Source organism: Protopterus annectens, chromosome 12.part0, assembly GCF_019279795.1.
Source record: "Protopterus annectens isolate FY-2018-M chromosome 12.part0, PAN1.0, whole genome shotgun sequence".
NCBI lineage: Eukaryota > Metazoa > Chordata > Ceratodontiformes > Protopteridae > Protopterus > Protopterus annectens.
In genome coordinates, this window is record NC_056746.1 from 192660178 (window position 1) to 192672976 (window position 12799).

Consider the following 12799-nt stretch of genomic DNA (forward strand, 5'->3'; position numbering starts at 1 on the left):
GAGTACTTTTCCCAGTCAGTTGTTTTTTTGTCACCTTTTGTCGCTGATTTTCCTTCAGGTCCTCTGCATTTCTTTTTTCCTGGCATCCAGGCAGTGCACTTACTAGTCAGTTACTGTAATTTACCCAGAAATTTAAGTACACTGGCTTTCTCTGCTAAGTTTCTGTCATGTGCAGCCATCTTGGAAGTCTGAGAGACCTATCCTTTTTGGTATAGAGCTGCATAACTCAGCTGAACCCTCATTGTTCAGGAACTAATCTGCCACTGGCAGATTCCAATCCCTCAGCTCTCCCCATTTTTCTCCGTCTTAGTGGCTTAGATATGTAACCCACTCTCTTGACTTATTTTTGGTCTGATGTTCTTCTTCTCAATGATCTCACATCTGATGTCCTCCTTTTATGTACATTGTTATTCCACCTCCATGGCTCATTTTGTGTAATTCCTGAGCAACATAAATCCAGGAACTTTGAAATCCCACCTTTTCTTGTCAGCTGCTCACACTTTGGTGATACTAGCAATGTTCACCCACCCTTCCTGCAAAAGGTCTTGCAGGTCCTCATCTCCTTATCTGCTTGCACTGCAGAGTAACACAACACAGCCAAGTTTCAAGTCACCTTGGTTTGTTTCTCTGCTATGCTTGCATCTCTTTGTACCTTCTGTCAACTCTCTCAAATACATATTCCATCTTCTGCTTCTGCCACACTCCCTCACCCTTTTCATCTTAGTTTAAAGGCATGATTACTGAAATGTACATTTGTATCTTATAACTACTCATCAATGTTACTTCTGGGCTAAGATTAGCCATCCCTTGCATAAAAATTGGTCTCTCTGACAGTCCCCTCTCACATCGTCAAGTCCCAAGCCTTTTGTTCCTGTCTATTGCCACTGCAAGTTATTACATCTTCTAATCTTGTTTTTTCAGCAGCTTGCTGACTGATGGTACAGGTGACTTGTCAAACAATGCTGCCTTCTGTGATGATGTGAGATAGAGCCAGCTGTGCCAGAGGGATTAGGGCAGTGCATGTGTAACATATGCCAGCATAGGTAGCTGGAGTTTTGCAAATAATTATACGTCATTTTTTGAATTTCAAACTGATTTGTACAGATGCCTGTGTTAAAAATGTATTTGTAAAGCTGCTTGTGTTAAAACAAATCTCAACAGTGGGTCCTGCTGGACAGAAAAAAAATATGCTTGTATGTTAGCCTGTATTGTTGCAACTGCCAAAATATATACATTTTAACAGAGGATACTTGAAGTGAAGGGGTTAAGCTCAGCCCAGCTAACCTTAAGAAAAACAGCCTGAAATTAAACGACTTGGTTTAGGCCATAAAGATTCTCACAGGATTGAAAGCAGCCAGAGACACACTGTCTACGAAAAATCTTTATGCAGGAAGGGTAGAAGTGTTGAAGTTGTTTTATATCTTCCAGATGCTGTATTAAGCCTTTAGCTAAAGTTCTGTGTGTGTATTATAACACATCTGTGCCAAATCCTGCCTCAGTAACTAGTGAGGGGGTAGTGTGGGAACCACAGAGTCAGGTGACCAGATGTGATGTCAGTCTGTAGCCAGCACTGAAATTGTATTTAGATACTAGTGAGACATGTGACAGAGACACTCAGCACTCTGTTATCAGAACTAACAACAAAGACACATCTGTTTCATCTCGCCATGCTCTAGCAAGTAAGTAGGAAACAGTAATTCTTCAGTCAGTTAGAAAAATATAGTGAGATTATTTATCTATTGTTTTTCTGCATTTGTCTGAATCTTTCCATCTGTGTTGTTTTTATATTTCCTGTGACGTGAAACTCTGGTGTTTACTGTGAATAGCTATTCAGTATTGTCATATTTTTTTATTAAATATATCTAAACCTTTCACTGTGGCTGGTCTTTTAAAAAATATGTTCATCTTTGAGAGTAGTTGCATTTATTTAGTGACACTGTGGCTTTATGTTTCTGAAAGTCTTGCTGCTTGGAAACACCATTATTCATATAAGCATTAATTTTACAAAGTACAATTGGGTACCTTGGAAAGAGCCTTAGAATAGCTGGCTTTGGGGTGTTCTGGTGGCATTACCTACCTTATAGTCTGGGTGGAGGTGGCATAGTGGGTAAATATGTGCCAGCCTTTCCCATGTGTGTGTGTGTGTGTGTGTGTGTGTGTGCGTGTGTGTGTGTGTGTGTGTGTGTGTGTGTGTGTCAGTGAGAGAAAATCAAATCTCAAAGAGTATGTGCGTGTCATCTCTTTGGAGCAAGGACAAAGAGCACTGATATCACACAGAGGATGGTGGAGGACTTGGCTTGGAACACCCAGCTGAGGACTCAACTCTGAGGTGGTCAGTATAGAGTCTTATTTGTGGTCGGGACAGGAAGTCCAGCCCCAGGACTGGAGTGTGAATTCCTGTGTGCTTTTAAGGGAAATCATGCTTGATGCAGAAAGCTGCATCTGAAAATACTGTGTGTGCCTATTTTTCTCTCAAAGTGAACATTCCCCACTGGTGGCAGTGGTGAGGATTGAGGCTACTTAATCACTGGCCCAGAGGAGGGATGTCACACCTTCAATCCCTTTTTATGGTATCTTCTGCTATCTTTCCTGCACTACCTGATGGGACTTCAACTATCTCCTCTGATAGGTTACTGGTGCCTGCACCATAACGTGTCCATCCCATCCATAGAGTGATTACCTTGATCTCCTCTTTCCACATCTTCCTTAGTTCAGGATCTGAGTCTAGTTTCACTGACAATTTTGTCTCTCCTTTTTCACTTGACTACAATACCAGCTCTTCTTTGTGACCTGAGATTCTAGTCACACCCTTTCTTGGATTCCTAACATTTCTCTTTTTTATTTTATTTTTTCTAGAGGAACATCCTTTTAAATTTAGTTAGGCCTTTCATGCTTTACTCTTGTTTTCCTAGAAAATACCAGACAGGCTGTAACTAGAAAGGTGATTAAGGTTACACAGCAGACAATAATAATTTATTTTACCTTCAATTTCCTTACTCAAGGTCAAAAAGATCAACTATGTTCACTATCTCTTTCTGATGAATCAATTGATTCACAACTAATATGCTTCACTTATCAGAGACTCTCACTAAATCTTAATACGAGTGACATGGGTATTTCCGAAGGACCCAACTCCGTCCGGATACAGAGACACAAACCTACATGGCAAGAGATGTTTCTTAGTTCACGTTCATATCCAAGTATAAATGAGATCAGATGAATCAAATACTATAAATCAGAACAATCAAATAAATATGCTTTGTTTTCAGCCTAAATCACTGTAGAGAAACCACGATATGAACGAGAAAACAACAGCTGTACATTAACAACTAAACTAAAACAGCAACAGATAAAATAAAAGCTGACCATTTCTTATGTTGTTGAGTCAGTACTTGAATAAAAGTTTAGAATATTCCTGTGATAATATACCTTAAAGCTATTTTCAACTATTAAAATCAAATGCTATGCCTAATACCAGGAACTTGAACTGCATGACAAACTCAAGTTCAAAACAAACAAAAAAATAATAAGAGAAAAGGCCCGAACTTAGGGATGCTTTTAAATGCTACTACTATTAATTTAGAACTTCTAAAAATAAATTTATTTTAGGAGGAATAGAACAAAAGTTTGAGAATAAATTAGTGGGATCCCAACAAGTTCTGGACAGATAACAGGTACTGCCACAAATGTAAGCAGTTGAGTTGCATAGCAAGCTAGCAACCTAAAATGCAAACCTACCAATAAGTTCCCAATATATAATTAAGCCAAATGTCAAAAAATGTTATAGTGTGTGTGTGTTTGTGTGACCTTTCTAAAATAATTTCAAAATTTACGATGGATGGAACAAACATTTGAGAACAAATTAAGGGTATCCCTCCAAAATTTGGAGTTTAGGGATATTGCTCACAGATATAAGCTATACAACAAACCAGCAACTTAAACTGCAAACCTACCAACAAGTTCCTAATAAATGTCAAAAACCTATATATATATATATATATATATATATATATATATATATATATATATATATATATATATATTTGGGCTATGCAAAATTAAAACAAAACCATTTTTTTACAATTGGAGACAAGCACCCCTGGCTAATAATATATGCAGTCACTCCAAGATCACACAATATCAAGGAAGGGCATATTCCCCAACCCCAAGAATTGTGCAGTTTCACCGACTTGTTGACCATCTGCTTAGTCAACCAAATTGTGACCTCTAAACTGATGTCTACTAAAAGTGGATTTGATCTAATTTAATGTCCCTTTATATATAATCATCAAATGTCAAATGCTTCAAACAGCAAACTAAAAACAGGGGCTAGTTCAGACTGAATCTAAAATTACTGAAAACTACAAAAAAAAATTTTTTGCAGGATGAAATCCCCATTGAATCCTCCCCACACCCCCTGCACGTTATATGTACCAACTCTGAGGTCACACAACAGCAGGGTAGGGGCAAATTCCCTGCTCTGTTACAACACAGTCTGACAAAGAAAGCAGCCAGCAGGCTAAAACACATAGAAATAGAGTGTTCTGTTTACTGACTGTTCGTTGTTATCAATCAGCACACAAAGCATTTGCTGTTATGAACTGTAACCATATATGTGTACTTGTGTATGTACATGCAGGGTCTATATTAGATCAGCAAACGCTTAAAAAAGCGAACGCTGATTGATCGACCTTATGTAAGCGAAAGCTTACAATCTCGAACTGTCAGATCAGCGATTTTTTTTCCTAGGGAAAAAAAATCGCTGATCCAAAACACATACACACAACACAAGCACACCAAACAAACAGAAATCCACAGACATACACCTAAAATCTGACACCTAACCCTACACTAAACTATGCACACACCACTAACTATCCACTTACCTTAACCCAAACCCTAACCCTAAGGTCCATCACTATCGCACACTCACCTCACCTGCTCCCTAACCCTAACTCACCTAAATCCGCCCTAACCCTCATGTCCACACAATCGCACACATACCTAACCAGAGCCCAAACCCTAACTCACCTAACCAACCCTAACACTCACACCCACACAATCGCACACTTACCTGAATCCGACCCGTAACTTTCCACCACAGCACTGAAAGTACCGAAGCAACAGAAACAGACAACCAAATTCTTTCCCTAGGAAAAAATTCCAGTTTCTGTTGCTTCGATATTTGTAACTTTCGCTAAAGTAAGGTTTATCAATCAGCGTTCGCTTGTTTAAGCGTTTGCTGATCTAATATAGACCCTACATGCATATGAGTGTGTGTGTGTTTGTTATAAATCTAAATAAATTTATTATAAATTTATAATTGCATAAAATAAAAATAAAAATAATATATATATATATATATATATATATATATATATATATATATATATATACATATACGCAAACACACACACATGTACGTATACATATATATAAAATAACAAATAACAGCTGAGGTCTAGTCCAAAATGTTTCTCCTTCTCTACTCCGTGATATGATTACAGATTAAAGTAATTATGTCTAAATACAGTGACTACCTGAGGATGTGCTAGCATTGTTTCATACAGCTAAAGGTTACTTTCAAGAAGCAGGAAGCCATGTTTACTGGTTTCACATATGACAAAACTGTTAGCCTTCATCAGGAATTAAATTTTATATGCCTTCTATCAAATAACAGAATGCCGTCTTTACCTGTTCGATCTATTTCTAACAGGTACTTCATAGAGCTATACTTACCTACAGTAATTCTCCCACTGGTGTTAGAACATCCAGATCCATTTAAATAACCATCCTACACTGACAGGACAGAATTTGCTTCTAAAATCTGAAATGAGGTACTTCATAAAGCAACCTACTCATTTTTACACTTCATCATATGGGAAGGGTCCAGTGGTTTCAGAGCCGTCTAACATTCATATTGGTAAAACCTAGGTGCACTGTACTTCATAGTCGATGGAAGTTGATATTTTCTGCTTCGAATGGGAAGGTACATATGATCAATGACAATCCTACAGTCAATAAGCTATTCAGAAACCCTTACCTTTTTCACTGTCAGAAGCTATATCTGAAAACTCTGGAAAGAATTCTCCATTTGCAAGTCTTCTCTGTGATGATGATGAAGGTGATGATGACAAGGATGAGGATGTTGACTGGTTGCTGCTATCCTTCATTATAGAACTTGTGTAAAACAGCCCGACTGGAGTGGCTGGAGCTGTGTCATCTGTGGAATCTTGCACATCACTTTTATTATTGTTATTGTTGTTACTGGAGAAATGCACTGGAGAAGGAGGGACCTGTTGCTGAAGAAATTGAAACTTTTCCTCAAGCTGCTGCTCCAAATGTTTATGCTGCAGTTTCTGTTGGTGCTGGATTTTCTGTTTAAAATTAAAATATATTATTTCTTTTCTGTGCTAAACTATTGACTTGCACTGTGATTAGCTACAACAATATGCTGATAAAGCAGAGATAAAGACTAGAGAAAATTACATTCATAACATATATCCATGTATACAACCTGTTAAACTGTCCTTCACTCCTAGAATGTAGGAATTCTCAGTTAAAGTATGGCTTAAAAGTGCAAAGAAATGGTGCTCTGACTGTGACCCATGCAACAGGTGTTTGATTATCAATCACAGCTCTGAAGAAACTAGAAATGGAGGGAGAGGAGTGAAGGGTTGTGGCAGCTCTCAACTCTATGGGATAGGTTGTGTTGCATGCACTCAGAGACATACTGGGTAAGTACAATTTCCCTAGTGGATACTGGGGGAAACCACCTCCCATTCTTCACAGGTAGGGTTGAAGCTACTTACAGGAAAGCCCCTAGTGGAAATGGGGAGATGGCCTTTGCAGTCAGCCCATTCCATGTTCCCTAAGTCACACTCAGCCAGTTGTGCACGAGAATATCAGGGCCAAAAATGAGAGAAATCACGAACCACTCCTAATGGCTACCTAACTGATAGTCTCTTCTGGTCAGTCCTCAGTCTGGTGATGGGGAAACAAATGGGATGATTGGTCGTAATGGGGCTAGTCATTGGCAGACAGTTGGGAAAAGTGTGCAAAAAAACATTCTCAGTTAATTACCATAGGATCAATGATCTCAGTTGTAAGCACACAAATAACACTTAGTTTTTAATAATTAAAATCTGTCTTAGGTAGCTTAAGTACACAATTTATTTTCTTTTTTTTTAATGTTAACACCTTTAATGAATTATCACATAAGATACAGGCAAATACATATTTATATAAAAGAAAACAAACCATAATAACATATTCCCAGTTGCAAACAGACATCAGATATATTCTTTTGAGTATTTATTATCAATTCTGTAAGATCTATAACCCAGCTGATGTCCATAACCATTAAGGTGACAAACCAATTAGCAAAAACAACAAGAAAAACCTGTCCAAGCTACAGTTTTCACTGTGTGATACCTTAAACCTCCTGTAATAAACCCTGTTTTTCTAAACTATAGCCAAACATTCCATTTATGCACTGCTGACGAGGTCATAAGAAGGCAGAAACATGCATGTCCAGAGTTAGTAGGGTTTGGCTTTATTAGCCTGAATGTGTCCACAAAGACTTAAAAAGAATAAGTAAAGTCATGGACATTCATAAGCCACCTTGCTGAAACACTTGATGTTCTTAACAGGTCGTCTGCATATATCCCGTAGGCGTCTATTACAGGAGGTCTAATGTACTGCGCAGTGAAAACTCTTGCTTGGCTAGGTTTTTCTTGTAGTTTTTGCTAATTGGTTTGCTTGTGTGACCTTTTTACTCTTTGGTTTGGATGTCAGTTGGGATATTTAGAGACACCTTAATGGTTATGGACATCAGCTGGGTTATAGACCCTGTTTTTTTAAAGTACAGCCAAACATTCCACTTATGCTTTGCTGACGAGGTCATAAGAAGGCTGAAACATGCATGTCCAGAGCTACTGGGGGGGAGTTTGACTTTATTGGCGTGAACATGTCCGCAAAGACTTAAAAAGAACAAGTAAAAAGTAATGGACAGTCATAAGCCATATTGCTAAAACACTTCATGTCTTTAAGGGGTCATTTGGATAAATCCCATGTGCCTCTATTAAAGGAGGTTTAAGGTATCACACAGTGAAATCTCTTGCTTGGCTAGGTTTTTCTTGTAGTTTTTATTAATCGGTTACTCTTTGGTTTGAATCTTTTCTAGCCTCTGAGTGATTCCTACAGTTATTGTACAGTATTTTACAAGCCTTACTAATTATCCCATTTTTAACATCAGCTTCTATTCTAGATTCAGCTAAAACCTCTATTAGTGCAGGTCCTTCACTTAGGATTTACTATCCCTTTCTCTTTGCCTATACACTAATATAAATCCCTGATAGGGACCTACAGTCCAAAAGTCTTCTTGGCTTTTTCCCATTCTATTACCTTTTCCTCTGTAATTATTTGCTCCCAGTACCTTGATTCCTTTGCCAGTTCTCTCCACTAAATTCCAGCTCACTCTTACCTGTACTATGTACCCCTACTTGCAGTCATCCTTCTCAGCAAAATCTCCTTTTTCCATTCTCATGTTAGCTAAGTCCTTAGAATACTTCCTGCTATTTTATGAATACAATATTCTGTATGGCTTTTATTCTCCAAAAGGATCTGTACCTAAATTCCCACTCTCTCCTTATTTCTTGAATTCCCCCTTGCTTCATCATCATCATCATCCCTTTGCACTTTGAATTATAGATTTCTGCTTGTGTTATGTAAATTAGCCTGAACTGTGTAGCTCTAAAATATCCTTTGAAATCAGGTAATACTAAACCACCTTGTTTATTGGAAGGATCAATTTATCCCACTTGACCCTTGTCCTTTTCCCATCCCAGATAAAATCCTTTAACTCTTTATTAATCACTGTCCATAACTTCTCCTCTGATTGACAATAATATGCCTGCCCTGTATATAAAACTAAAGGGACTAAACATTTTCACTGCTTGTATCTTGCTATTCATATCTATAAACAAGAGCTTCCAGTTTCTCAGGTTTTGTATTAATGTTTGTTTTGACTCTTTCCATATACCCTTAGCTGCCATAACAGAAACATTTTTAATCCATACATATGGGTATTGTGGGACTAATTCATATGTGGGTACACAGTTTACACTATAGCTTTGTTTTACCTTCATTAATTTTATATCCAGAAAAGACTTGAAACTGTCCCAAAATATTCCACAACATGGAGATGTCCTTTTCTTGTTTTATCAGGTATAAAATAATACTGTCTGTAAATAAAACCAACATTTTGTGATTACCATACCAATTATATAATAGAATTTCTGAGTCCCTTAATTTATTTACCAATGGCTCTAAATATAAAGCAAATAACCAAGAGGAAAGAGGACACCTCTGCCTGGAATTCCTCTTCAAGGCTGATGTGTCTTACTGTGCTTAGCACACCTAAGACTCGATGCAGCAGCTGCTTAGCTGCCAGTAGTGCACTTTCACTTTTATGCAGTTTGCTCTTTTAGCATAAAAGTCAAATTATCAGACCTCCTTTATAAACTCAGACAAGCACAAATGATGGAAAACATCTGTGTTAGCTTAACCAGGAAATACATACAATACTGCAGGTAGTGTACTAAGGGCGGCCACGGTGGTGCAGTGGTTAGCATTGCTGCCTCACAGCAAGAGGTTCTCCGGTTCGATCCTCGGCTGGGGTGCCTTCTGTGCGGAGTCTGCATGTCCTCCCTGTGGTCGCGTGGGTTTCCTCCGGGTGCTCCGGTTTCCTCCCACATCCCAAAGACATGCTGCAGGTGGATTGGATACTCTAAATTGGCCCTAGGTGTGCATGTGAGTGTGCCTTCTGTGGAAGGTTGGGCGCCAGGCTGGCAACTCGACACCGTAAAACTCCACTGCCAATCAATGTGCGGACAAGGTGATCCGCTGTGGCGACCCCTAACCGGGAAAAAGCCGAAAGAAGAAGAAGAAGACTGCAGGTAGTGTACTGAGTGTGAAGAAATAACAGTAGTATCAATGACCCAATACAACTCTAATGATGTAGCTTACAGTGTTGAACATTAAAAAAATAAATAAATTCACAACCATTACTCATCTATGAAGCTGATGTAAATATACAGAACAACGGAATCAGACTGGCTGTATCCATCTGTTAGTCTGCCTTTTGAAATTCTGAGTACCATAACTGCAATCATCAGAGCTAAAAAAAAAAAAAATAAATCTACAGATGTGAATATAAGGGATGAGAGGGAAAATAGTTCAGTATTTCAGAATATTTCCCCCTTTCCAAAGGCAAGAGATAACGAGTTATGGGTGTGAGAGGTCTCAACTCCCCTGTACAAAAAAAAAATGTTTAAAATGTGCCACAGCGACTTTCACAATTCTGTTATTTCTTGAGCATATAGTTTAATTTTTGATGTGTTGGGCTTCGTAGCTCTTGGTCTCACATTTCCAATAGGCAGCCACATCTATATCTACATCTCTATCTGTATCTGTATATCTATAGTCTAGTTTACTCTTAATTCATCTTTCTCTCTTACCTAACTTTCAAGTTTACTTTCTATAGAAATGCCTCAACTCCCATCCACCTTCCTAAGATCAAAGCACTCAGGAATCATCAAATACTGAAAACTGCTTTGGAATTTTGCTGACTGATTTGTAATAGAATTTTACCTCATTGCTTTAAGATGCGTTTATTTTGTATGTCTGTCTGTATGTAACTATGCAATATTTTACCCGGCATATCTTGTGTTCATGCTAGCTCAGCTGTGATGTACTGCATAAGTGTTCTTCTTTCTGTTGGCTATGGAGCTTTTCTTCCTGGGCCTTCATTGAAAAAAAAGGATCTTGCATAGTAGTAAACAAATGCAATAAATAAATAAATACATACTTATGTGTACACGTACATGTGGGTCTACTTCTATAGGCCAAATTTACAGTTAACCAAATTTCAGTTTACCGAGACGACAACACCGAACTTTCATAAAACCGAAACTACACATTACCAATTTTTTTTTACAAGGAATAGAAACACTTAGCCAACATTGAACTAAAAATACACATCAGTATGTCAAATCCACCCAGGTGGGGGGCTACACCCCCCTAACTAAATATACCAACTCCGGGACTGCACTACAGTGGGGAAAATGGAAATCTCCCCATATTTACCAACTGTCACCACTCCCTGTAAAAAATTTTGGTAATGTGCAGTTTTGGTTTTGTAAAAGTTTGGTGCTGTCGTCTCAGTAAACTGAAATTCAGGTAAGTGGAAATTCGGTTTATAGAAGTAGACCCGTATATGTATATGTATATCGCACAGGTGGTGCTACTTGATGTGGCGCTCCCATCAACTTCAAGTTGAGGAGCTTGAGTACCAAGAAAAGATCCTCCCCTCAGATTTTAGGGGGGAAAAAAAAGCTATTTTCTTTTAAACAGTAATAAACCAGTTGCTACCTTTGCAGAGCAACTGGCTACTACAGTTTATGCCAGACATGGAGAGAAAAGTGCTTCAGTTCTGACTGCAAATTCAATAGTGTCATTAATGCATTGAAGATTAATCATGCCCCTCAACACTTTACACTCAAGGAGGCTGCCCCTTCACCCCTCCCTAGCTATGCCTCATCAATATCTATATCTATATCCATATTTACAATCTAATTATTACATACAGGCCATATTTTCCACTGACAATGTTCAACAAATACAAGTAACACTGTCCAAGAAAGTATATGAAAGGTAGTGGGAAGCAGGAGCTATAAGAAACTACATAATACATGTAGTAGTGGTGAGGATGAACATGATACAGTGTTACAACATAACTGATATGATAAATATTATCTTTATGAAGGATGATTTTAAGTGATAGGCTAAAACTATCCTCCCCTAAATAAAAATATATGGAGGTATTAACAGAACAGTAGTTGGAAATAAAACTTTGAAGCTTACTACAGTGCTCAAGCCTGAAAATGGAACAACAGCAAAAGCTTCTTAGATTTTATAGTTAGCTCAGCACTTCCCACGTACTATGCTTCAATCACATTTTGAACGGTTAGAAAAGAAGTTAATTATCGAACTACAGATCTTGCCATCACTACTACAGCAAATTAAGATGTTTAAGATGACTACAGGCATCAAATCAGTAAAATTAACTGGCGCAACAACCAACCTTGATATCCATATCTGTCTCGATTTGCAAACAAAACTTTCTCTCTTCTGCATGGAACAGCATAGGTAGAACTTGTTGTTACTGTTGTTAATCTCACCAAAACATATCTAAGAAATAATATGCACACTACTATACTTGAAACATTATAACTGTCAAATATGATACTGATGCAATTACACCAGGTGTAGTCTGCCGTCTTAGTGTGTTCAAATGTATGATCACAAACCTGAGAAGACTGAAGAAATGAACTAAATGTTAGTTTAGCTCATTTAACTATTCTATTATTTTTGTGTTTTATGTTCATTTAAACACCTTAACCATTATACCAACCATCATGTACTGTACAAGCCAATATGAATAAGGAACAAAGGCTTAAGATACCTAACATAATACAAAAAAGATGAACAGCTACATTTAAATTCCTATTTTATGGGACAACCTGCTACATGATACATCATCTGCTTCTCTGCTAACATTTAAACCTGGGTCAGAATGCTGGGCTCCTACTAAAAAAGCTTGTTCTTAGAATGTTATTTTGCCTACTGCTAATTATAATCTTATTTATTAGTGGCTGTGAAATGACCATAAACTTCTTTTAATAAAATGCAAACAAAAGCATGTATTTACAAAAGTTTTATTATTTTACATGCTTTA

At 37.7% G+C, this 12799-nt stretch overlaps 1 protein-coding gene across 1 annotated transcript in view; it reads right to left on the bottom strand.

The window, feature by feature from the left end:
• The window catches only part of ERN2 (endoplasmic reticulum to nucleus signaling 2), an 886535-nt gene that overhangs the window by 246743 nt on the left and 626993 nt on the right, over positions 1-12799 (bottom strand). Inside the window, exon 13 of the mRNA XM_044089233.1 lies at positions 6044-6377. Coding sequence (XP_043945168.1) covers positions 6044-6377 — 334 coding nt within the window. The remainder of the gene's footprint in view (positions 1-6043; positions 6378-12799) is intronic.